This window comes from Zosterops lateralis (genome assembly GCF_965231275.1).
Source record: "Zosterops lateralis genome assembly, chromosome: 5".
Lineage (NCBI taxonomy): Eukaryota > Metazoa > Chordata > Aves > Passeriformes > Zosteropidae > Zosterops > Zosterops lateralis.
This window is the reverse complement of record NC_139766.1, coordinates 67,511,960-67,539,463: the sequence shown is the minus strand read 5'-3', so window position 1 is coordinate 67,539,463 and position 27,504 is coordinate 67,511,960. Positions and strand designations below refer to the sequence as shown.

Sequence of the window (27,504 nt, the reverse complement as noted above, 5' to 3'; positions counted from 1 at the left end):
GAGGAAGGAAAACAAACACCTTTTTAGTTTTAAAGAAATGGCAATGTTTTCAATACTGATCACAGAGAAGACAAAAATGCATCAATTGTGCCTCGATATCTTTTAATGCATTTCTCTCCAGGTGAGCTTTTCTATATGCACACAGTATTGATATCCATGTCCACAAAACAGTCTTTTTCCCCAGCTCTCCCATCAAGAATTTTGGATGTCTTGTGGAGATCACCTTGGAAGGACCAGCAAAATGGGATGAAGAGAAATAGGATTCTTGTTGTATTCAGATTTTTTGGGTGGTGAGAACTGCTGCCCTGGCAGAAGGAGCTGTTCTGAGACACAGCGACATTCCTCTGCTCACCTCCCTCCACTTCATTTACAGATGGCACAGGGCACAGCAGAGGGAACAATGGGGGAACAGCAGCTTTGCTTGGCACACAAACCCCTCACAAACGGTGATGCTAAAAATCACACACAACAGCAACGTGGAATGACACAGACCTTCTGAGAAAATAGATGATTTAAAGCAATTCATGCCCTGCTCCAAAGGGATATTCAAAATGTGGCAGGATTGTCATTCTGAGAACATTTTTGACAGGCCTACCTTCTGCTGATTTGGAGAGAGGGTTTCCCCACTGACTGTTTCAAATGACTATTCACACGAAACCCACCAGATTATCTGTAAGTTGTGGCCCCTTGTGAAATTGGCCATACTTTTACGTCCTCTATCCACAAGGTGCAATTAATAACATTACAATAAAATTAAATAAATATAATCCCAATGACAGTCAAGGTCAGTAGAAAAAAATGTTGGCATTCAGGGATTCCTTTCCACAGAACAAAACATACATCTAATAACTAAGAAAAGTCGTATTCTTGCACAGTATTGCAAATGTACTATACTTGAGGTTTGGAACAATTTTGCTGAGAACATTTTGGTACTTTCTCTTTTCTAAACCACTAACTGTCTTAAGGCCATTCTGCCAGACTCCTGTTATGTTTATTTTATAATTGTCCCACGGGGACAAGAAATTCAATACATGAGACATTCAGAATAATCCATATTACTGTGTGTCAGCTTCTAACATCTAATTTTACTATATGCTGAATGCCTGACTATAAAAGTTCCTTTTTTTTTTTACATTTAGGAAAAAGCAAAATAAAAATGGAGGTGCAAGATTCAAAAAAAAAAAAAAAAAAAAAAAAAAGTCTTCTGATGACAGTTGATCATAATAACCAGACATGGAGCCCTTTAGTGCCTCAGAATATGCACTACATCTACATCCAGGGGCCATTCATCAAAGTTTAAGGATCTATTTAATCATCTATGAAAAATAACCTCAGCTCGCTATCATCTTATTTCTGGAATGATCAGAATTAGAGTATGAAAAAGATGAAACCCAAGCCTTTAGAAGAAATACCTGCATACAAAAATAGGCTTATTTTCTAAAGAGCAAGGCTGTGTAATGGTGAATAGGAGAATATAGCTTGCATTTGTAGGAGAAAAGAACCCACTTGTTTCAGTTTATCACTTGCAGAACTGTGCAAGTAAGATGTGCACATTCAAAGGAATAACTCACACTGCCCACTTTCACAACAATGACCTTGACTTTGCTCTCTTTCACACAAGTACAACATCTCTGCTGTAAGGGTGGGAAACCACCTTTCTGTGATCCACAGATGGACTCTCCTGACTGCTGATCCACTGTGCTCCGGGTACAGAGACACGCTGGCTCTACCTAATCCCCGTGAAGCAGTAACCACATTCATACAAGTTTGTGCTTTAAGGAGTTATTGTCTTGGGACAGGGCTAACTCAGCCATCTCTGTACTCCCCAGGCAACGCTGTCGCTGTGCTTTTCACTGCACTCTCACTCCATGTCCTCTCAGCCTCACTCACAAAGGGTCTGTATTTTTCATGGTTTGCTTTGCTGATGTTCCCAAAAATAGTCCTTTACCTTGGAAAAGAGAAAGAGCTGTTCCTAATGTATAGAGATATACAAGAAAGCAGGATCAGACCTTTTAGCACCTCAGACATACCCATATTAGTTACCTCATCACCGTAGCAATAACAGAGGCTGTTGAAGACCAAGTGTCCAAAATTTGCCAATTGCTATCAGTGGTCCCGGTCTGCCATCCAGATTTGGTGCTGTAGTACCAGAGAGTAGATTTTTGCCGCTTAAAAATCCCAAAGACACTGCAGGTGGCTGCAGTCCGACTTCTTTGCCACCACTGAACAGCAATTACACAGACAGAACACACAAGTACAGTATTTATAAAATACTGTTACAAGACTTGTAAATTCTGGAGGGAACCATTTGAAGTACATGGGGACCTGACAATACATGACAACAATGCAAATGTGACAAACTCGTTGCTTATTTTCTTTAGCCACAGAAAAATAAATACAAAAAGCACTGCCTTTTCCATAACACAGTTCACTGTGGCACATGCACCTCTACCAAGCGATCTGGAATAGGAAATCAGAATTCCTGGTTCTTACCATTTTTAGCTGTCGTCAGGGAAATACAGCATATACCTTTCTGCAATTAAAAAAAGTGCTCATTCTGTGTATTAAATACAAAGTACACAAAATAAAATTTCGAAGCACAGAGGGTTATACTGAGAAGGCAGCCTGAAAATGTAGGCACGTTACAGTAATTAAAGTAACTGTACTGTATGAATCACATTCTTGAATTTCTAGGTGGACTAAACGAGCATTGTTTGCTTTCATTCCAGCCAGCTGATAAATCATCAGGAGCAGAAGCGCTTCTGTTCACAGCATCATCATGGAATTGGCCTGGAAGCATAAAATAAAAACATTAAGCTCTGAAATAGTCTGCAACACAAACAGTATTGTCAGAAACGGAGCTGTATCATCCCTAATTAAAGTCAAAAGCACACAACAACAACCTGATGAGGAAAAGCATTTCCTTCCTAACCCCCGGGCTGTGATTGATTCCCTGTGCTCTCTGCCATCCTAAGGAGCTACAAGGTCCCCACAACGGGAAAGCTTCCTGTTGGATGAGCTGGGAAGCAGCAGCCAGGGAAGGAAAGCCATTCCTGTGGTGCTCCCATGGAGTATTTCTGATGTGATTCCCCACAGGTGACTCATTTATCCACCCGTCAGAGAAACTACCATCTTTTCTGCTTGAGATTTAGCAAAAGAGGAGGTAAATTACAGCCTGTGCCAAGCAATTCAGAATCCACACAGAACTGTTCTAAACTCCCATCTTTAAAGTGACGCTCTAGAAAGTGTTAAGAGAAAAGCAAAAGGAACCATTTGGTTATCCACACCTCATTTTTTTAGCCATTTGCATAACCAAGAATTTCACTGAGAGAAACTGTGAATTTTCAGCAACACACCATTTGTTCCAGATAAAGCAAAGCCAAATTTTTAGTCTTATATGTGGAATGTTCAGATTTCTTCATAAACTGTTCGTATTTTAAAATCAAGAAAGATGGAAAAATTCACCCAAACCAGTCTTTTGATGACAGGTCAGGTCAGATGAACAAATTCTACGTCAGAACCACGCAATGGATTTACAATGAAGTATAACATGAAAGCAAGCAATGGAACATCAGGTGCAGGCACATAAGAGTTAGGAAATACAATCCTTAATTATATGTTTTAAAGTTTTATGGAAGCAGGAAAAAATTACAAATAAATTCTAATCCTGTTTGGGCATGATGTACTTCTGTGGGAATCTGAAGTCCTTGTAACTTTCACAAAGATTTAAGGACTTTTCTCTCCCAGCTGATGATTCCTCTCAATGCCTGCTGTCCTGCCCCACAGCTCATCTGACCCTTTGGTAAAATTTGCGTTTTACAAACGTGCAGGCTCTAGTGCAGATGTTTTTGAAACACTTTATTGTTTCAAACTTTTTAATTTAACCAAAATGCCAACCCAACAGGGTCCTGCACAATATTCTATCGCTCTGCAATTCTCCAGGGATCTCAGCTACATCTACAAGATGTATCCCATTAAAATCAATTTCCAAGACAATTTGGGAAAATGCCTGTTTATGTGATTTTGACAGCTGGAAACCTTCCATGTGTGGATTCTGCACCCCCTGCAACTGTCCTAGAAACTAGCTGTCTTTGATGACCTGCAGCAGAACTGAGTCAGAACTGGCAAGAACACTCTTGTTCTAAGGAGCAGCAGCCTGAGCTGTCCAAAATGCTGCATTCACACACACACACACACAAAAAATGTTTTCAAAAATAAGTGAGCAAGCAGTAAGAGGTGGGTACACATTTCATAAAGATGCTGCTTCTCTGAAATTCCAATAGAATACATATTAACACATTCCAAATACCCTAAAAATATACACCTCAACAGGATGAGGGAGAAAAATAGAACTACTTTAGCTGACTCACTGACGATTCATGCCTGAAAGAGAGACTTAAAATTACTTTGTCAGCCTAAAATTCAGTATTGGAGAGGAGGTGAGCTATCTAAATGACCTCCACTGATTAAAAACAGAATGGTCAGAAAATTGGTACCAAAACATAGATTATAATCTTGCACTGAGGAAAGTCACCTCCTTTATAGGAAGATTACCTTTACTGTTACAGAAATATAAAACCAAAGCATTAGAAATAGTATTTTATACTTATGCTTCACCCTTGAAATCCAAATTCAGAAAAGTGGTTGCCTATAACTTATAAGAACCTTCAGAAACTTTCTGAGGAGCATTTTTGTAAATAATGAAATTAAGACTGCATCTGAAAATACCATGAACTGAAATTCTCACCTGTCCTTACATTTAAAAATGAAATTACAAATCAATGCTATGTGAAACTCACTTATCAAAGACAGTGGGGCACAATTTGAGCAACTGAATTCAACAGACAACATGACAGTGATCCAATTTCTCTGTGGCTGGTGCTTTTAAACTGACAGCTAAGGAAATACTTGCCAGGTTAAGATTTTAACATCCATCACATAAGCAATTATGATGGTAAAGGATAATAAAATGTAATTTTAGCACATTTTAAATGAAATGCAGGCATTTGGTTCCTTTGTGACTGGGTCAGTTACCTTTTACAACGGTGTTTCCTTCTTGTAGTTGAAGCTTGGGTCACTACCTTCAATCTGAAGTTTTAAGGCTTGCTTAAGGCTGAGTTCTGTCTCTGTGGGGGGATAGCCTTCCAACACATCCTGATGCCCTCTGTCCTGCACTGTTCGTGGGACAGAAACCCTGCTGAGAAAAACCTGATTGCTCTGAAGGTGGTAGTTTGGATTTGTCATTATGCCATTTCTCTTCTTCTGCTCCCCACTCTGTTGGTGAATCAGGAACTGCTGCTGAGATCGACCAACTTCTTGCTGAGCTGGAGGGACCAAAATTTTGCACTGTGGCTCTGGTGGCATTGATTTCAGTGGCATGCTTGTGCCAGATTTGGCCATAGGTACTCGTTTATCAAACTGAGTCATTTCATACTCTAGCACTTTGGGTTGGGAGGAACTACTCTGCTTTATTTTTTTCCCAGCTGACCCAGACTTGCTGGAGTTGTCTGTTTTGCCCCCTTTGTTCGCTTTAGTTGATTTCAAACTAGGTTTTACTTGGCTCCATTCAAACTCGCTACTCGGTGAATTATGGTTTTGACTTAGGGAATGAGTTGTGGAAGAAGGGGAAACAATGGACTGCCTGCTTCTGCTGCGTGGCAGAGAATGCTGCTGGATTTGCTCCGTGAACGACAGGCTGTGGAAACTATCAATGGGTACCGTCTGAGCGGTGGCCGTCGAGGACGTGGTGCGGAGAGAAGAGTTTTTGGAGCTTTTCAGGGAATTATTTGATAAAGATGACTTCTGGCGGTCAACCGTGGAATCAGGAGACTCTGAAGGAGAACTGAAGGCGTGTGCAGGCCCATTGGATAATCCCCGCATTCCAGGCTGCATGTCTCCTCCAGTACTCCCTGAACTATTGGACTTCATGGTTAAGGACTGCATTTTAGAGGAGACTGACTGTAAGGGTTTCTGCTCCATTGTGTGCACTGGAGACGGAGTGCAACCATTTAGAGTCGATGCACCATATTTTTCCAGTAATTTAATAATCTGGGAGTGTCCATTTTTGGCTGCAACCCGCATAGCAGTGCGCCCAAATTGGTCAGCGTGATTGGGATCAGCACCATGCTCCAGTAATATCTGGACAACGTCAATGTGCCCCTCTTGGGCTGCAATGCAGAGTCCAGTAGCACCTTGATTGCAAGTGTGGTCAACCAGAGCACCATGCTCGATGAGAAGCTGCACGACCTTCACGTGGCCTTGCCATGCAGCAGACTGCAAGGCCGATCTCTTCTCGTTATCGGCAGCGTTCACGTCAGCGTGGTACGTTATCAGCACCTGCACCATCTCCAAATGGCCCTGCCAGCAGGAAACATGGAGCGCTGTTCTTCCTTCAGCATCGCTTGCTTCGACGTTTGCACCATTTTCTAAAAAATACTCAGCCATTGTAAGCTGGTTTTCTAATGCTAGGATATAAAGCGTTGGCCGGCCATCAGCGTCTTTGTAGTTCACATCTGCTCCGTGGCTGAGCAGTAGCTCAACTATATCTCTGTGACCTTCTAAGGCAGCGACCCGGAGAGCATTTCTCCCATCGTAGCCTCTCTGGTCAATGTTGGATTTATTTTCCAGTAACATCTGCACACAATCATAGTGACCTTCCTGCGCAGCTAATATGAAAGGTATCCGTCCATCATTATCAATTTCATTTGTTCTAGCACCTTGTTCTATAAGAGCTTCACAGATCAACCTGTGACCTTCAAAAGCTGCCATGTGCAAAGGTGTCCAGCCTGCATCGTCTCTGTGATTTTCATCTAGCCCCCTGTCCAGCAGAGTCCGTACTACTTCAACATTGCCCTGTGCAGACGCTATGCTCAGGACTGTTCTACCTTCACTGTCAATGCTGTCAACAGCTGCACCCCAGAACAAGAGCGTGTTCACGACTGAGGCGTGGCCCATGGAGGCTGCTGCCAGAAGCGGCGTCCTGCCGTTGTTGTCCGTGTGGTCAACGTCAGCTCCTCCTTCCAGAAGCAGATCAACCACGTCCACATGTCCTTCATAGGCGGCCACCAGCAGCGGGGTCATGCCGTCCTTGTCGCAGTGGTCGACTTCGGCGCCACGGTCAATGAGGAGGCTGACCACTGAGGCGTGTCCCTTACTGGCTGGCACGCAGAGCGCGGCCACCGACAGCGCTGTCCTCCCATCCACGTCCTCGTGGTTCACCTTGGCGCCGTGGTCCAGCAGGTGCTCCACGATCTCCTTGTGTCCCATGTAGGCAGCTGCGATCAGAGCCGTCCTGCCCTCGTTGTCAGCTTTGTTGACTTCAGCCCCGTGCTGGAGCAGATTCAGCACGATGTCTTCGTGCCCTCCCCACGCCGCCGCCCTCAGCGCCGTCCGGCTGTCAGCGTCGGCGCAGTCCACCTTGACGCCGGCGTAGAGGAGTGCGGACACCACCTCCGTGTGCCCTCCCCACGCTGCCGACCGCAGCGCCGTCCAGCCGTCATGGTCCGTGTGGTTGACGTTGGCCCCACAGCCGATGAGACAGTTGACCACCTTGGTGTGACCCTGCCGAGACGCCAAGGTCAGCGCCGTTTGCCCGTGGGTGTCCTCAATCTCCAGATCCGCTCCCCTCGACACCAGCAGGTTGACCACGTCGAGGTTGCCGCTGTAGGCCGCATTCGCCAGGAGGGTTCTCCCGTTGGAATCGCACTGGTTTACAGACGCGCCGTTGTCCAACAAGGTGCGGATGGAGTCCTCCCTCTCCAGGGCCTGCCGGACAATGCAAGACGTGCGGTCGTCTTCGCTGTTGACGTGAGCACCAGCCTTTACCAGCAGCTGCAACACTTCTTGCTCTTTAGGAATTAAGGTTGACAGGGAGTCTTTGACAGGTGTGCCGTTCCATATCATCCACAAAGCCAGCTCTGAAGTCTCCAACTGTAAATTAGAATTAATGAGATGCAGTGCAAACTCTTGAGCTTCTAAGGGCGTTAAATCCTTTGCCCGGCAGGTGTAACTCATCGCCAGCATCCTGTGTCCCTCTGCAGCGTTACACAAGTATTTCTGTGTACAGTGCTTTACATCCAGCAACCACTCCGCAAAACTGTAATGAAACAAGATTTTTGTATTTCCAAGGCCATCGATAAGGACTTTGGACAGGACATCCAATTTGCGTTGAAAGTCTTCCATTGTCAGCGCCATGTTTTTGGTCCACACCGCGTGATACAGCTCTGTGGTGGTCAAGGGCCTGCAGGCTGCAAGAATTACATTAAGGATGGGCTGGACCTTTGCAAACTGTTTTCTCACAAAAAGTCTCTGACAGAGCCAAAGGTAGAGGCCATTTAATGTTCCTGGAATATCACGGATCTCCCGTAACATGATAAAATTCTCCACTACTCCATCTAGGACACGTTCCAGATACAAAAAGCAACCGCTGCTTTTGATGTGAAGCTGATTCAGCATTTCTGCTGTTTCTTTTGTGAGGTGTTGTCTCAGGGCTTCTTCCTGGTCCAAACGATGCAGAATATATTGCTGCACATCTTTCACAATGTAAGCCTTTCTGAGGTCATCTAGACTTATTTTTCGAAAACCTGTTGAGAGGGAAGAAAGTTGTAATTATTTCTGATCCAGTTCTGCTTAACTCAAGTGTTGAAAGAAGAGTAAATAATAGCCAAGACATTTTTGGGTGGGGAGCACCCACAATAAAATATTTCCCCTGTAAACACAGAGAATATAAATTAATTATAATAGCAGAAAATTTTGATAATTAGATGCACTGTTATCATCATCTACTGTAAGGAAAAAAAAGTCTGCTATTAAAAAAATAATATTGAAAGTCACTCTGAATTAGGCATTGTGCGTCTGCCTTGGACAGTACTAAACACCTAAGCAAAACCATCAAAACTGCAACCAAAATAAGATTATTAAGTATTATTATATTATTAAAGGAATAATCCCTTCTCCAGTGTGGTTAACAATGAAATTCTAAGTAATTTTCAGCTACTTAGATTAAGACAATTATTATGTTTATTTAATTGCAGTAGAAGGTATTCACACCTGCTGCATATACATGATTAAATAAATATAAATATAAATTAAATAAATATAAATCACTAACTTGACTACCACAGTTTCTTTTAAAAGCTTTTATGATACAGGAGAGACACTCAAAAATAGTTTTAAAAAACCTTAGACCTCTGCACACGGAAAATTACCTACTTTCTGCAAGTGAGGACTGAGTTCTAGATAAACACCCTGATTCTCTGGTAGGTGACTCATTCTGAAAAGATCCAGGTTCTCTTGTAGTCATATGATCTCATTGTTTTTCCAGCCTGTTTACTCTTCAGAGGAAAAAGGGACATACATGAAGACGGTGTCTGTCCCCTCCCCACTCAAAGGACACTGTTCCAAGCAGCACGTGCGAGGAAGTTCTCTGCGCCGCCTTAGAGGCCATAAGGCTCTCAAGAATGGGGCTGAACCACAGCAGAGCCGTGTGGATACACAGCTGCCTCTGCCATTTCAAACATTTGCTCTGGTAGGGCCAAGGTAAGCACTTGATGAGGACCTACCCTCTCTGATTAATGACACATTATGTTGTTTGAACGCGGCTCTTGCGGAAGTTATGGGAAAACCACAGAGGTCACGGACACAGCAGCTTTCAGGGATTGTGTTTCAGACCAGAACTGCACCCCACTTCGCCACGGACAGGTTGTGATCCTTTCCTTACAGCCAAGCTCAGCTAGTCAGACACAAAACCAATCCTGCTCTTCAAACCAAAGCAAAGTTACTAAACTCTAAATTATACTGAAAGAAAAGCAACCACAGATCAATGCGTTCAATTCAATTCTGGCCCCATCTCCATGGAAAAAAATCACTTTAAGTGAGCCTCTGAAGGATGCTGCTTCTAGATCCCTGTGGATCAAACTGCTCAGTCTGTGAGGTTGTTCTGACAGTAAATTCAGGCTGGTAACAGAGCTGTGGTTTTTGCTCAGCTTCAGCAGAGGCTCTAAATGTCCCATTAAGGTCACTCTGTTAATTGTTTAGTCTACACGAGCACTGTACAAACACAGCAGATGAGAACGGAGAGGCCAACTATGGAAGTGTTACTAAAATATTTCTGCTTCCCTTAGTAATTATGGAAGCACTACAAAAAGAACTGAACCAATAGAATACCTAAAACAAAATCATGCTTCTCCACAAAATGAAATCATTGGGGAGGACAGTTTTGCACAGTCAGTTCAGAGGATAAGACTGCACAAGTAAGATTGACTACTTGAAGACTTTTGAATGAGAAGGCCAAGAGGAAGAAAATAATCTTTCTCCATTCCAGAGGCTTCTTCTTTTTCTTTTTGGTTCTAAAAGAAAACACAGAACCAGCTTTATCTACCATAATATGCCACAAATTCAAGTAGTGTCCTAACCTGACCTGTAGGATGGCATAACTCATTGCTTTACTATGTATTTTGTTAAAATACTCAGTAGGTAACTTCGTGAAGCCCTTAATTCTTGCACATAACCCAAATAAAAAAACTTTGCTGAGTAAGAGCAGACAGTGCCCTGTGATTCTGCAGGTCCCAAACTCCCACTTGAAATGAAAGGCTGTTTCTAGGTCAGGATCCTTCGGAAGGTACAGAAATGAAAAAAATAACACCAAAGCCAAGGCATTGCTTGGTGCATGGACTCAAAGTCACAGGCATACAAGGAGCTGTAATTAGAGACAAGTGTCCATGTGTGCAGAGGGAACAGCTCTGTTTTGCTCATTTTGGAGCAAATACAACCACTGTGCTTGCTCACCTTCCTTTGAACTGCTCTGCCTCTCCTCGCACAGATCTGTCCTTGTCTCTTGACTGAAAAAAAAAACAGGCAGGAGAGCTCTGCACACTCATTCTCTGTCTTTAGACCTAAGTGACCCTGCTCATAAAATCCCCAACCTCTCACATTAATCCTATGCCCACATCCTTCCTTCCGATATATATTGCAAATGTAAGCTATTTTTATTTTTACATCACTCAAGTGTTTTTTCAGTAGTGGATTTCATTTCCCTGCCACGAGAAAACCCCCTGATGGACTGGCACAACAGCAATTCTGAGATTTCAGCTGATGTTTAGTACACTTCACCTCCCCTGACTCCCAGCCTTCCCAGGAAAACTTGCAGTGATAACTGTTTAAGCACCTCTGTCTCAGTCTCTGTATCTCTGCTTCAAAAACAAAAGACTCTTGCTTGCCTTGCAAGCGTTCTTTGAAAAACAATTTTCATTTTGGAAGCAAATGGGTGGGAAAGTGAACAAAAAAGCCCAAACCCTAAACCTTCCAAATAAAGAAAGTAAAAAAAGGAAGGGTTTGTGTGTTTGGATTTTTTTTTTCCTTTAAATGAGGTATCAGTGCACAAAGAAGCAGTGGGTGCTCCATTCCTGAGAGTGTTCAAGGCCAGGTTGGATGGGGCTTTGAATAACCTGGGATAGTGGAAGGTGTCCCTGCCCATGGCAGGGGGCTGGAATGAGATGATGTTTAAGGTCTCTTCCAACACAAAACATTCTATGGATGGTCTGATTACTTTGTTCTATACCAGAGCTAAAAATATTACCCTGATCTGTTCTTACCTGAGATCCACCAAATATCTAAGCCCTTCAGACAAGTAAATAAATTTCAGAAGGCTCCAGAGCAGTTTTAAACTATTTGATTGGCTGCACATTTATGGAAGTCAAAAAATGCTTTTTTTTTTTCCTTTTCTTTTTTTTTCTTCTCTCCAGTATTTTCATACATTCCTTGTTAATGAGATCCTATATACTGTATCTGAAAATAAGCTTGGATAGCAAGAAACACACTACACTCACATAGACCTTCATGCATCCCAGGGATGACATAGCCTTTAAGGGCTGGAATTAACAAACTGCCATTGTAACAGACTTTTGGACATAAACAGGATGTTAATTTTAACCCTGCACCAGACCCTACCATAATAAGCAAATAATTCAAAAGAAGCCTTATAAGTAGAACTGATTTTTTTCAAGTCTGAATTTTTTGTTGCTAGATTGAAGAAGGAAAACAAAGCCATGTTTTTTTCCCCCCAAATATCTGCCTAAATGAAGTCATTTTACATTTCCAAACAAAGCTCCTGCAAACTTACTTTTCAACCCTGCCATACAATAAGTCACTTTCATGGACAAGAAGCACCAAAATACTAAAAGAAGATCATTTTGTTTCAGATGCATTCCCATGAACCACTTAAGCTCAGCAAAACAGAAGTTACAGTAGACAGAACTTGCAGTCCCACGACCCTGCTTCTTGCATTGTTAAAATTTTTCTTACAACACATCACTTTCAACCCCAATGGGAGCTCCAATATGGATTGTTCTAATTTATTACATTTCTGGCAGTTCTGTAAACAAATCTGTTCCAAATGTATTCCTTGGCAAGACCTAGGGTCATTCAAGATGGGGAAAAAAGTATCTTGGTTATAAATACTTTTATAGCATGTCAACTTTTTCATACTTTAATAGTAAAAAAAGCTATTAACTAGCAAGTTTCAATACTTAAAAATGTCTTTCCACTTTCATATCTTTAAATGGATTTATGCAAGCACACAACAGAAGTTTTAAATGCATTTTAATATATTTAACTGAATTGTTAGCTTTAGAGTATTCCAAATTATTACAAACATGGCAAAAAACAATTTATGTTGCTGATCTAAACATCTAAACATATTTCTGTGGCCATTTATGCAAACCTGCTCAAAAAGAGTAACTTGTCCAGCAGAGTAAAGGGCACCTGGAGATTCAGGCAGCACACTTAGTTTTTAGTGCATTTGCAGTATATTGTGCATTACAAATTTCTCTGCCTCTTCTGCAAGTGCTGCGAGACACTGAGACTGAAATCTCCTCCATGTCACTGCACAGAAGTTTATTTAATTAGATCTACAGGTAATGGTCCATTTAAAACAATTTAGTCTTCCCTCTTTAATTACAAGGCAATTAAATTCCAAGTTCACACACAACTTTTTACAAGGAAATTTGAAATTCCCTAGTACAATGCTTTCAAAGTGGTGATGAAAAGAAAGGACAGAGTAATTAAATGATCCTTATATATTTCCCAAGCATTCTAAATAATTTTTCTCTCCAAGCCCCAAATCTAAACCTGAAATAAACTTTTTCAAAGCTCCAGTAGTATAGAAGTAAATTTTACACCCACATAAATATATAGTTTATCTTTTATAGTAAGAATCCAACTCTCATTAAGACTTCAAAGAAACATGAAATCACCCAAATAAATTCCAACCTGCAATGCAAAACTAGAGGACAACTTAGATTTTTTATTCTGGAAGCAGTATCTCCTGAAGTAATCTCATGCCGTTTATTTTCTGGAATGGCAGAACGGTTCAGCTCCAAATCTGGCAACTGCTTTGATTTGGGGATTCAGCAATAGAACTGCCTGAGCAGCTGTAATCACCAAACAGATTTCTCAGAGAAGCTGCATTATGATTTTTTACTGTATTTCTCTAAAATTTTCCCAGTTTTGCTTCTTTTTTTAAATTTTTTGGGAAGGCTGTAAGGAAAACAACCCTCCAAATCTATTTAGACCAGTAAACAGTGGGAACATGAGAAAGACATGTTCCCAAGACTTCCAATCAAGAACAAATTTGGATAAACATCAACTCCTAAAAGTTCCTGTCTGTCTGGAACTGAATGACAAATAAAAGGATGAGTGAAAAATGGATGACACTGTCAGTTCCTGCCTATGGACTAGTGGGTAAATGAAACTTAAGCTGCCTCTGAGGCTATACTGGACCCTTTCACCTGCACTGCATCTTTCTGGTATTTACCATCAACTTCATGAGAACTATGGCCCTCTGAGATGTGACATCTGCACAGGTTGTGCTGCACTGACGCATTCATGCCTCATGCATGAGAAGGAATTCTTCAGAAGAATGCCAGTGTTTAACTGAGGGGTATAATCAAGCCAGATGCCACAGATACCTGATTAATGCGTCTAGCAAAAAAAGAAGAAATTAGGTAAATGCCTGTTAAAAAAACCCCAACCTTTTAAAATCATTTGTACATAGGCACTTTTGCCTATTACCTTTATGCTGTTAATGAGAAATTATCTGTTGTTCTTTCAACTATCTATGTAAAATTGCCTGATTTTAAAATTCCCTCAAGTTGTCCAACTAATTTGAGGGATTTTCAAGTCAGGAAATTAGTTTTGTAAACACGACTCCTAAGCTTTCAAGATTTAGTCTCATTTCAGAAGAAGCATTAGAATTTGCTCATTAGCTAAAAATGAAAAGAAAGAAATAAATTTATGTACTGTGCCATTTTCATGTTAGAAAGGCTGTGTTGATGTTGCTGCTTGAGTGTCCATACTTGGAGGCAAATGATGATGTGGGAGACAATGTGATAACTGTGGTTGCAAGACAGAATTGTCAAATTTAAAGGAAAAGCCACTAGGAAAAGGCAAGCAGGAAGCATGTGTCAGTTGGTGACAGAGCATATGAAGAGAAGGCAGTTGTCTGTCCTTCTCCTTTTGTAACTCATTTGGCATTTGCTCACTGTGGAGGGTGACCGCAGGCTCAGACAGGCATCATCTCACATTTGGTTCATATTTTTGAGGTTGTCCCTGTAGCCACAAGAGGCAAAACTTTTTTTTTTTTTTAATTAATTAACTAATTTATTTATTTTTATTTATTTATTTTATTAATGAAAGCTGAGAATCTCAGTAAGGGGAAAAAAATCTGTAGCACATTGTGCTACTACGGAATCTGGGAAAACAGGAGGGCCCAGAGCACAAGCTGCAGCAGATGCAGGCACAGCTATTCAGTTTTCATAAATAAGTCACCACCAGAAGTGAAAGAAGACCAGAACAAACACCCCTCCTCCTTTTCTCATTCTTAGGAGTGCTAGGAATGATTATTCACCACTAGCAGTGTCAGGATGACAGTGGGTGAGAAAGACTGGACTCTCTCTTCCATGTCATCACTATTTTTGGCTCAGGAGCTGCTTGCACAACTCCCATCTGTACTGCACACCCAAAAAAGAGCATCATCAGGACAAGGCCACTTGTCCTGCTTCCAGTCACTGGGTACACTTTGCTGAAATGAGAGCTAAATGTATTTGTCAGGCAGATTTGGAGGAAGCTTTCACTGCATGAAAATTTTAAGTGAAAACAGATATAAACTTACTGCAAACAAATTAATATTGGTTAATGTTCATTTCATACCATACTCTAAAACTTTTTTAACAGAAAAAAAACTACAGATGGGATATATTTTCTTAATCAATCCTAAAAGGATCCAAATCTCTCGTATGAACTTACAGTGTGACTGATTTTTATTTGGTCCAAATACTGATATTCAATCCTGCCTGTCCACCAACTAAATATAAATAGCTTTAAAAACTGGCTCAGCTAAAAGTAAACATTCAAATACCACAAAGGAGGAGAAGAGTTTGCCCCAGCAGAAGAGTTAATGTCAGTCAATCCTTTTCAGGCCAGAAGCCAAAAAGAAATCCTCATTATTTGCAGTTTTACAACACCAAATTGCATAGTTTCTGAAGTTAACAGAAGCTCCAGCCATGCTCCTCATATTCTCACTACACTTTCTGCAAACCTGAATATTGGCTGGCAACAGGAAAATTCTCCAACTGCATTAAATGGACAGCCACCACATTGGCTGTAATGCCACATTTTCCTTTCATAGTGGCTAAACCACAACTTCCTCCAAACAGACCCAAAAATTTCTTATCAATTTGTATCCAATTCTTTCTTTGCTGCACCTTTTCCACAGAGAAGATGGGATTATAGTATCACACACCAATTTCCTTTATGCTATTCATCAAGCCATACTATGTGGAAATGAAAAATTAATTCGCTGGAATTAAATTTATTTTAAAGGCATATCCATTACTTCTGCTGATTTCTCCTGTCAGGAATTCCATCTGGAAATATACTCAAGAAGACAACAGCAATTTTTTAGGGCTAGTCTGAAACACCATGATTCAATGGAAAGGAAATAGGATTGTTGTGAGAAAGTCTTGTCCGTTTTTTGGCAGTAACAACATATCTCATCAGCCAAACTTTGACAAAACTATTCCATTTGAATGCCTGAAGGAACCCTGTGAAAATACCCCGAAGTTTCTTTTAGTTGTCACATACTCCCAAATACCAGCCTTCATGTCTGCCACTGATTAATAAAGGACTTCATTCCAAAATGCAATTATCCCATTGACCTTCTGCCACTGTGGAAACGAGCAAGCCTATGGGTCTAAGTTCTATAATCACATTTTTGTCCTAATTGTGTCCTTAATACACACAGGCTTTATACATAGGCCTGGAATCCAGTCTAGATATTGCCTTTTATTAAATTTCAGAGAACTTCCAGTAACAATGTCATTACAGTGAAGAAATGTTCTCATGACACAGTAAAGCCTGGATGAAGAAGCTGTAAAATTTTTTTTTTACTGTGCAACCTTTGCCAAAAGCACAGTCCAAGAATCCACCCCTACATTGTTCTTCTCTCCAATTTCACCTTTAGAGATTATTACCCACTTTCTGCAAACACAGGGAGAGATTTTAATGGGAGATGAAAGGAAAACCTTCTGAGGTTGTAAGGAATGGGTGTATGCAGCTGAAATACTTCGGCACTTACACATCACCTATGCTGTTTGAAGCATTACAAAATGAGCAAAGCAAGAGAAAAACTCAAAATACTCAAGAGAACATGGATGCTTTGCAGAGATAAAATTTAACTCTAAAATGCTTGGCTGATTTAAGCTTTCCACAGTCCTTGGGTGTAGATCCCATCTTTCCTAACACTTAGGAAACAAAGATGTGTGTTTTTAGGATCACTATTTTTGCTATTGTCATTTTTTTTTTTAGAACTAAACATGCAGTAATGCTTTCCACCATCCCCAGGGCCTGGTAAACACAACGTCCAAGGCAGAGAACCCAAACAATCCCTGTTTGGCTCACCTGTAAACATTTTTGTAACAGCTTTGCTCTGCTTGCGGGCAGAACACAGGAGGAGCAGCCAGGGAGGGAAGAACTCGAAGTGGCTGGCTAAAATCTCTGCTATTGTCCCAGATAAACTCGTGGAAGTCTGCTCTCCCTCAGAAACGTTGCAGCCCTCATCCACCGAATCCACCAGCATGAAGAGGCTCTGCTGAGGGGGCTTCATTCCCAACAGAGGGAGCAGAATGCACCTGGAAGGAACATGACACAAATTCGGTATTTTAGATGCGTGTAACAATAAATTGACTGTCATGCAGGCATGCAAGATGAAGCTGTGATCAACTTAAAAATGCAAAGTTACTTTTTAAATAGTTACCATGGAAAATATTGAAGTAGACTAAACTAAAATAAATACTTTGAACAGGTAGTTCTTGTTGTAATTCTTGTTTAGGCACCATTACTTTTTCACAAATTTTTAATTTATAACAATACTTTAAAATGATGTTATAGTGTTCAAGGCTAATTAGAAGACTTGGAAAAATGTTGTTTCACTAAGAAGGTACTTGGCCTAAAGCTTAAGAACTTCACTACTGCTGTCTCTGCCAAAGCTCCTGCCACTGCTTATCAGAAACCAATAGTGAACAATAGCTGGTCTTGAAACAAAAATCTGAAAGACACATGAAATATCAAAGCTCAAAGAGTTCAAGTCTGAATGAATAAGGCTATTACAAAGAACAGAATTTCTGCCATACCTTCACAAATAAAATGCAAATTAATAGCAGACTGAGGCATTCGGTAGTGACTTTGATGTATTAGCTTTTATTTATACTGAAGTTGCCAAGCTCCTGTTACTGGGAAAGGATTATCTGCCTCCTCAGGATACAGCTCTAACAACACATCTGATTGTGTGACTAAAATTTTCAAATTTGCATCTACTCTTTAGCTCTCTTTAGCAGGTGGTTCTTAAAAATATACCTAACTGCATTTACATGTATCTTTAAACAGCACTACATAACCATCATGCATCTATTCAGTATTTCCACACTACACTATTTTTTGGGAAACTACTTCATAGTGATTTAGGTCTGGAAGTTTCACTGACTAAATTATCTTTAAATACACTTGGCAAGTAAACTTTGGCTTTATAGTACAAGGTTTTGGAAAATGAAATGAGGTGAGAAAAATACATATCTGACAGTTTACTCTCTTGTAAATTTGCTGTTTGCACATGTCCAGAAGGCATACCTATTTTAAGCATTATTTTGTTTTACTCAAGACCATAATAACCTTTTTTCATTTATTTTACTGAACAAATTTACCTTCAGAAGACTTTGGTCAACACATTATCACCTACCAAGCATTCAAATGGGAATATAGGAAAACCTTGCCTGTTAATGCAAGAATTTAACCCATTTCAGAAATTATTTATAAGCTTTTTTAGGGGGAGGTTTGTTATTTTCTGGTTTTCTGACTGAGAAAAAAGCAAAATGGAAGCAGTAGTGCACTCTTCATGTCTGACAACAACCACAGAACCTAGCAGAACAGACTCGGGGGGGGTGAAATTTCCACAAAGGTATAAAAAGAAAATAAAGGGTACTTGTGATCTGAAAATATTCAGTAGTACATGGATTTTAAAACATGACTTTCCCCCTTTTTTTCTTCAGAAGCACAAGACTTCTTGAACTCTTTGGTAGTTCCCCAGCTAGGTACTCCTTCAGAGGACGCCTGACCTACAACTGAAATCACTGCTCACTAAGCTGGGAAGTTAAGCAGCTCCCAGTTTACAGAACAGGAAATTAAAGTAGCCATGAGGTTAAAATTACTTTCCCAAGTGATGCCAATCCCACAATGAAAGGAGGCAGTTGGAAATGACCACATTTTCCACCCCTTCCCCCACCACAACACTGCCTTGCCCCCTCAGCTATTTGTGTCAAGGCATTTTTCCTGCAACATTTCTTTCCCTATCAAAACTAATTTTCTTCTCACATAGCTCTCCGTATGAAATTACTTTTTCAGAATGAATGTTACCATGAGATATGAAGAAATGGCAATGGTTATTCTTAAACTAGAAATCTCACTTAAAATCTATGTGAGCCTAACAAAAGGCCTAGGAAATGCCTTATGAGCATCCAGAAGCATTCTTGTGTCAGTTTTTACCTGTCAGGAACACCACTAAGAAAAGCAGAGAGTCATGTCTGGGAAAGATTCCCAAATCACTCTGCCTCCAAACAGGGCTGGAAGCAGATGTCTAAGGAATAATGTAAGCACTGGGCAAGCACCAGAAGACTAAATTTTACTAGTATGCTCAGCAATCACTGCTTCCAGGGACTTTCTGAGATCCAGTCTTTGCATTTAACATCCCATAACTGACCACACTTCCACAGCTTTGTCCAAGTCTTGTATAAGCTCGTTTAAGGCTCTGGCATTCACAACAGCCAGGCTGTCTGAATGAAATAACACACTGCATGAAACTACCCTTCCTTTTTGTAGTTTAAAAGCCAAAACGTCCTTGTTCCATTTAATATCCTTTAACTTCTGACTAGAAGGGACAGTGAGCAGTAGTGTCATATTCCCACTATCTATGCCATTTGTACCACAGTCTCTCTGAGCTATTTTTTTCCCAGGCAGGTAAGTCCTAGCATTTTGAAGCTGCTCCACAAAATGCTATTCCACAGCCCCTTGTCTCCCTGTGCTCTGCCTCTTTCCACTTCACAATACTTGTATTTCTGAATCTTAACATAATTCAAATTCCACTAGGAAAAATATATGCACATAAGAAATGAGGCACAATGACTTCCCTCAGCCTAGAGCACTATTAATAAAAGTGTGGCATTAACAAGATATTGATCAGGCTTTCTCTTTAAGTACCCTTTGAAACTGTTTGATAAAATTCTGCTCTTCCGAGACACTTTACATCACGAGTTCAGAGTCGACGCCAAGGAACATAATAGTGAAACTTTTTGGGAAGTGCTGAGCTCATTTGCCAGAAGTCCCATTATGTGACAGCCAGGGGATCAGCCCCAGACAGCATGGGGTCATGAAAGGCAGGTCCTGCCTGACCAACCTGATCTCCTTCTATGACCTGCTCAGTGGATGAGGGGAAGACTGTGGATGTTGTTTACCCAGACTTCAGTAAAGCCTCTGCCAGTGTTTCCCCAGTCACCCTCCTGGACAAACTGGCTTGATGGTGGAGTCTAAAGAGAGGCGGGGAGGGGAGTTCAACCTAGCTGGAGACAGGTCACAGGTGGTGTTGCCTGGGCTCAGTCTTGGGGCCAGTTCTGTTTGGTGTCCTTATCCCTGGTCTGGATGGGGGCACTGAGTGAACCCTCACTAAGTCAGTCTCTTCTCCCAAGACATGACTTAGCGGTGGACTTGGTAGCACTGGGTCAGTGATCTCAAAGGTCTTTTCCAACCCCCACCATCCTGTGAGTCTGTGTTTGCCTCCATAAGTGATTCCACTGCCCTACCACTTCTTGATTACACGGGAAAATAACATAAATCAACACGGAATTAACAATGTTTTTAAAGCACTTCCCTCAAGGGTGATTCATCTACAGATTGTTGTAACAGATTGCTTAATTGCAGAGTGCCTCCTAAAAGATTGGAAGTTGATTTTCTTTACCTTCAGAAAGGGCAACAGCTTTATCATTATGACTTTTATACTTAATTTAGATATAAAAGTGGTCATCATTAAAAAACAACCAAATTAACTAGTCAGTAAAAGTACAGAATCTCCAGAGAAAACGCCACCATTAGGTATTTTAAATGATGGAATTCATTTTAATGGCAACCTAATGACTTAATTATGCACAGCAAAGATGTTTTACATGCTCTGCAGCAAATAAGAATTCCTCAGAACAATGAGCCATCCCACAGAATTCTTCAGGATTGCTACTGAGTTGACTGAACCCATGATTCTCCACACATAGAAGGAATATATACAGGCTAGGCTGAAGTTTTGCTTATGGTTGGTCTTGAGGTTTGTAGATGGGATCCACAAAAACACAAAGACACAACAGAACAGAGGAGAAACACACTGGTGTTGTCCACAAAGGCTGAAAAGAGTCACAGTGGAGTGCACATACTTATTTAAAAAAGAAAAAATAAGAGTAAAGTGAACATATCAAACAGCAATTAATGAGTGGCTCTAGGGGCAAAAGAAATCATAGTGTTCCTCATATTTGACTGTTTCTTAAATTGGGACCACAGCTTCCTAAAGGGCTCCCATTTCCCTGCCCAGCTCCCAGCATTTACTACTGACAAACGCACAGAACAAGTGTGTAAAAATCATCTCCTAAGCAGGCCAGAAGCAGCAGGAGGAAAAAAACCGAAAAAACAACAAAGAAAAACACAACCACTACCCCTGATTTGTCAGACTCCAAGTGATGCTACTTTCAGCAAAGCATGACACATTTCAAATTTTGTGATAGAAACGACATATGTGGAAATCTGCTGTACTACTACTACTGATCTACTACCTTTCTTTTTCTAAACAGTGTGACAATACTTTAACAAACTGCTTTTTGAGACACCTCCCATGAGGTTATATCTCAGTATTTCCAACTTGTATTCCTGAGAAGTGCCATCCCAGAGGTCTGCATCAGGAATTTACAAACTCCTTTCTTTCCAAAGAAAGTTCATAAAAAAGCGGATAACATTGTTATTCCACAAATAGCCTCCTCCTCCTTTTCCCACATGTTTCTTCTATGCCAGAGTCCTTGAGGAAACTCACCAGCTATTTGTCACATTCTTAAATCCTTCATATTGATCAGGAATATGCCTGTGTATGTATTGGATCAATGTCTTTGTGTATATGTATTTATATATTAAGAGTTTAACAATACCTAGTGTGTAACAAAATAATTCTCCAAGTGCTCATCTCAACCTTCAGAAAAGCAAACAGGCATCTTGCCTCTTGTAAGTGGTTTACAACATGATTTATCATATCCCTTTGCAATGTAATTTTTAAGACACTTATTTCCATTTATGTAGTATTGGCAAATAGGGAAAATTGAAGTGCACAGTGAGACTGTAAATAAGCCAGCTATATTTACATAATGTTGTAGTAATTTTTGCCAGCAACATACGAAGCAGCGGGATTTTTGCCTAAAAAAAAAAAAAAAAAAAAATCACACGGTGAGACCCAGCAACAATGCTAACCACTAAGGGGAAACCTGATGCTGCTGACTCTTCCAGCACTAAATGGGATACAGCAGAAGCTCTGTTGTCCCCAGCCCACTGCTGGGGATCACACAGGGCAGGATGGGGATCACACAGGGCAGGAGAAAGCTCTGTAGGGCTGGAGGAGCTGCATGCCAGGGAAAGGGGAAGGAATTATGTTGTACAGACACTGCAGAGAGGAGCTCAGGCCATCGCAGGATACCTAAGGACAGGGTATACCCAAGGGCACAAATCTATACAATAGAGTTGTCTCTACTTCCACTGCTCATGGAGTAAACACGTAAGAGGTTCTAAATGCCTGAGAACAGAAAACAAAGTGCTATACTCCAGGTATTTTTTAACAATCTCTTTTGAAAAAATTCTCGCGAGTGACAGCAAACAGAGCTTGCTTCCCATTTGCTTACAGACACATGTTCATTTGTATACTGTAATAGTCCAGGGGTTGGTTAGCAGGGAGCATAATTCATTAAAGCTGTCTGTCCCCACCACCCCCAGTTCTCAATTTGCATTTAAAAGCATGGAGCCAGTGAAGATAAAGCTGTTAAAGACTGTTAGAAGCTTCAGCGAAGACAGACTTGCACCAATAGCTGCATTTTTCTCTTTTGTTTTCCAAACTGCATTTGGGGCACAGGTCGCAATAAAAAAAGAAAAGGTGAATTTAACTTCTAATAAAATTGACAATTCCTGCTGTTTAGCTGATGAAATATTACCCTCCTTCCAAGTACTTTTAACAGCTGTATTCACATAGAAAGAAAAACCAGAGCATCATTACAAATTGTTTGTAGCACTGTTTGTAGAGGAGTGTGTTTTTTTATTTTGTCCTGTGACAAGGCATTTATGTCTTACGGATGACTTACAGTAAACATGACTTACTTTATCTGCCTTATAATGCATTCTGGCTAATGATTAAAAGGGAAATTAATGATCAAATCAATAGCTGCTTTCTGTATATCACCACCCCAATTCTTGGCACTATATATATATGTGGAACACAGACCTTTCTTTCTTACTAATTGCCCAGCTGCTCATACTGGTAATAACATCCAGAAAAACAGACGCACGGGACCCTTAACTAACTGGCAATATTTATGAAACACAAAGGCTGTGAAGCACAGTACAATTCCACACTTTAAAAAACCTGCAAAATATAACCCATAAGACAAAAGTGAAGTGACCCAGATGGATGTGCGCACACCTGTGTACACACTGACGGATCTGATCTGGTTATCGAGGTACTTGTTCTGTACTTTCTCAACAAGATAAAGTGCACTGCAGCCGATTATGACTTTCTGACTAAGTGTAATATTGGAATTAAGACACACTCTTGGGCTACAGTATAATACAGATTATAGTTTCTAGTGAATTATTTATTTGCAGGCTGCACAGGAAGACAAACTGGCTCTAACAATTCTACCCAACCATGGTTAATCTTATGAAGGAAGGGGCAGAAAGCAGAAAGAAAAAAAAAAAAAAACAACCTAAACAAAACAAAATCCACCCTGAGAATCACCTATTGGGAAAGCTCTAGGTGAAGTACACACATGTAAATCAAGGGTCTGGCCTTTTCAGAAGTGGTGAATTAGAAACAGCAGGCAAGTCTTGTGCAACTCAATACCTGATTTTGCAACGTCTTGTAGCAACCTGGATTTTATCTACAATTGTAAGGCAGACTCACAGCCCCACCAGGGGAGCACAAAAGGCAGCTCTAGGGCATCAGGCCAGACAAAAGCAGAGTTTATGGTGGAACCAGCGCCACCGGTCCCACAGAAACAGGCCATGCTGTACCCTGGGTACTGATTAGAGCCCTCCTACCGTCTCACACAAATACAGAGGTAATTTTTGGCTACAAAGCACCCCCAGTGGATCCACTTGTGGATTTACTTGAAACCTCAGAAAACAGAAGCCTTAAGAGCAAATATTTTGGTGTAACAGCGGACTGCTCAGAACAGTTTGCAAACAACTTGGCTATTATAAAGGACAGAGGATTGTGGCTGAAAACCATTCATGACTGCTTCCATTTAAATGGAATATACTTGCCATATGTACTAACATATAAAATATATTCTGTATTATTCTCAAGACTGACATAAAAAAATCTGTGCCACCAACGGCAAAGAGGGGGAGAGTACACAAGACAATGAAAAGACTTTCCACAAACATGTAATATAAAAAGGGCAATGTACTCTACACAAACTCTCATAATTCTGTTTTTTAGCGATGGACAGGTCACCTAGTCTATTTCCCCATCTATAACAGGATCAGCTCTACATCTGTCATCCCTGACATACAAGCTTAGGGCATTCCTGAAGGTTTCCACCAATTAATACTGTCTCCCTAAGCAATCCATTCCAATGCTTCAAAATTCTTGAAACTGGGAAGTTCTCGCCTTCCCTGCATGTGTCTAACCTTTACCTGCTTTCCTGCAATTCAAACCTTGTACTTCCTGCCCTATAACTTCTGCCCCAGAGATAACACCAGGGTCGATACAAGGAAGCAAGTAGTACCCAAATTTTTTAACCATTTCCCTCCAGTCAGCTGACGGAATTAAGCCAACATGATGTGCTGTGTCAGTTTGAAAATGGAGTTTGGATAATTAAGTACAGTTACTAATCTCTTATTCCATGGAGCCAAATGTAGTTCTACCTTGCAAAGGGCCTGTCTGCACCAGTCTCATGCAAGCAAAGCCTTCCTGCAATCGAGATGGCATTTATGGTTATCCCTTATCCACAGGTCCTGTGACTCTTCCAAACAGACATTAGATTAAATGTATCAAAACAAAACTATGTCATACCATGTTAGCTGTTTTTCACCTCTTTGTTATCTCCCAGCTGCTTGCAAATAGTTTGTGTGATTATTCCTTCTGGCCTTTTTCATCTCGACTGACACACTTTTAATTCCCCACGTCTCTTATATCCCTTTAAAGCAAGGCACTAAATACAGAAATTTTTCTTTCAACTCTGAATTTTCAGCCATCTTGATAACCTGTCCTTTGTAAATAATCAATAACAGTTTGAGAATATCTCACCTATTCTATGTTGGGTATCTGTTTGAGGGTTTTGGCCTGTTTTTCTTTGATCTTACCTGTTTCTCGCTGCTTTTAATTATGTTAGCTGACTGCAAAATGACTGTTTTTAAAGAAAGGGCAATATACAAGAGCATTTAAATTTTAGCTTTCCTACTGCTATCAGTTTTTCCTCCCCAAGGAACAGCACACCAACACTTGGTGGATATTGTCTTTTTCCTGCTTACATACATATGGAGTTACTTCTTGTAAAACACACTTCACAGGAAACATGATTAATGCACCTTGAACTTGTAGCCTTGCTCTCATTTTTACATTACTCTTTCACTTTCACATTCAGTGGCTGCTCTACTTTCTTTCTGCCACCTTCCTGCTGGAGTTTAACACGTGAGTGACGAGGAGCTCAGTTTCACTGATCTAGACATTCAATATAGTGCTTTGAGACCTCAGTGCTCTTCCTAGCCAATTCCTTTCTTTCATTATACTTGTCTTCATCAGCTCTTACTCACAAATCCTCTGAGATGGTGAACATCTCCATTTTTTAGTTTGTCTTTCTTTCTTCCTCCTCCCCTTCTAAGCAAAGAATCACAGAATCATTCAGGGTGGAAAAGACCTTTGAGTTCAGCCATTAACCCAACACATGCGTTTAAGATAATTTCAATATATCCAACAGATTTCTTTCATTTCCTCAGCTGATTTTTCTCCAATCTGACTAAAGCTAATTTATGTCTCCCCACTAACCATTTTCTCCTCTTTGACATCAGAAGTGTGGTCACTGGCAGACTCCAGCTTGTATCATGCCTTCCCAGCTGATGTTTATCTCCTATTTCTTATTCAAATTTTTAACTGTGCAGACATTATCATCCAAATTCTAGGCCATGGATAATGCCACTTGTTACCTTAAAGCAGCTTAGCTTACTTGAGCTTGCTGCTTTTAGGGTAAAGCCCTTGTAATTTTACAAAACACACGGTTTTGAGGTATGGGAATCTCTCTTAGTCCCCAAGAACTCTACCTGGACAAAGCAGGTAAACTCTTAGACACACAAGGTGGTCTGATAGGTAGTTGGTAGTTCGTTTGATTTACAGTCTGTGAAAGACCAGGCTTAACAACAAACCTTGAAATAGAAATTCCACATGTAGGGCTATCACCACACATGATATATGTATTTTATTCAGATTTTCCAGGAGCTTTAATTTCTTTACTTTATTCTGGATCTACAAGCAAGCATATAATGTACAAAACAAGCTACTTTTTAAAAACACATACCTGTTATACAAGTTATCCTGACAGATCTTTTAGAGCACTGAACTCAATCTTGACTGTACACTAAAATTTCCAGTTCTGCTTGTTCACCCCTTACCTTTTTTCCATTAGTATAAAGACACCTAAGGCATTTGATTACTCCCTGACTTATCTTCTTGTCTGTCCCATGACCTACATGACTAAGCTTATTTCCCCGCCTCCATCCCCAGTTTTTGAGCTGTTGTCTCAGTTGCTGCTATTTAGATTTATTCCTGGAATTTGTCATCCACCAGATTTTGCTTCAAAACTTTTCACTTAGGGTCAAAAACCAATGCTTTTCTTTCTATTAAGCATCAGTTAAGTTCCCAGTGGTATTTTTTCCTGCATATCCATCTCTTTTTTAAAAAAAGTAGGAGGTGCCAAAGAACATACACTTTACATCAAATGCATGAGATGAAAGCATCAAATCAGACTCACCAAAAACTATCATTAGTAGAAATGACAGAATTGCCTATACTGCACCTTATTTTTCGTACATGTAAAGTTAGGATAATAACTTACTTTGCAAATATTCAAAAGGCTGTGGTTGAAATGCAACATGTAAGAGTGGGGAACCACAATAAGAAAATGAACAAGTTTATGTATGCAACAGAATGTATTAAAATTACAAGGTTAGTTTTAAATTATTTATGAAATCAAAGGTACAGCAAATGAAATATATATATATATATACACACACACACATACATTCAGTCTTTTCCGCTTTCCTTATTAACTACCTGATTCCCTTGTCATAGCAAAACTAGTATTTCTTTGTTAAACAAAAATGTAACCTCTATAAGCTGTGTTACCTGAACACATTAATACACAACAGAGTTGAAGTTCTTGCAGCTTTACAGGCATTATTCTACGTTTTGGAGATAGACAAAAAAATCCCTTTCTTTCTTCTGTTTCTATTTATGCAGTGCACAAACACATCTGAAGGAACAGATATTTCTTTCCAAGTATATGATTGCATTTGCTGGCATGAGAGAAATGCTAAGCACAGAAATAAACCTAAAAACTCCCAGATGAGGCAGGTAGAAGACTGCACTGAATAAATTCAACTGTGTGGCTGTTGTCAGGC

At 40.4% G+C, this 27,504-nt stretch overlaps 1 protein-coding gene across 2 annotated transcripts in view; it reads right to left on the bottom strand.

Annotated features, from left to right (window-relative positions):
* Positions 1–1,070: 1,070 nt before the first annotated feature.
* ANKRD50 (ankyrin repeat domain containing 50) overlaps positions 1,071–27,504 on the bottom strand; it is a 38,387-nt gene continuing 11,953 nt past the window's right edge. For both annotated transcript variants that reach the window (XM_083861769.1, XM_083861770.1), the window contains 3 exons: positions 16,954–17,183; positions 5,035–8,582; positions 1,071–2,790 (listed from right to left, as the gene is read on the bottom strand). In XM_083861769.1, coding sequence (XP_083717895.1) covers positions 5,038–8,582; positions 16,954–17,183 — 3,775 coding nt within the window. In that variant the 3' untranslated portion in view covers positions 1,071–2,790; positions 5,035–5,037. The remainder of the gene's footprint in view (positions 2,791–5,034; positions 8,583–16,953; positions 17,184–27,504) is intronic.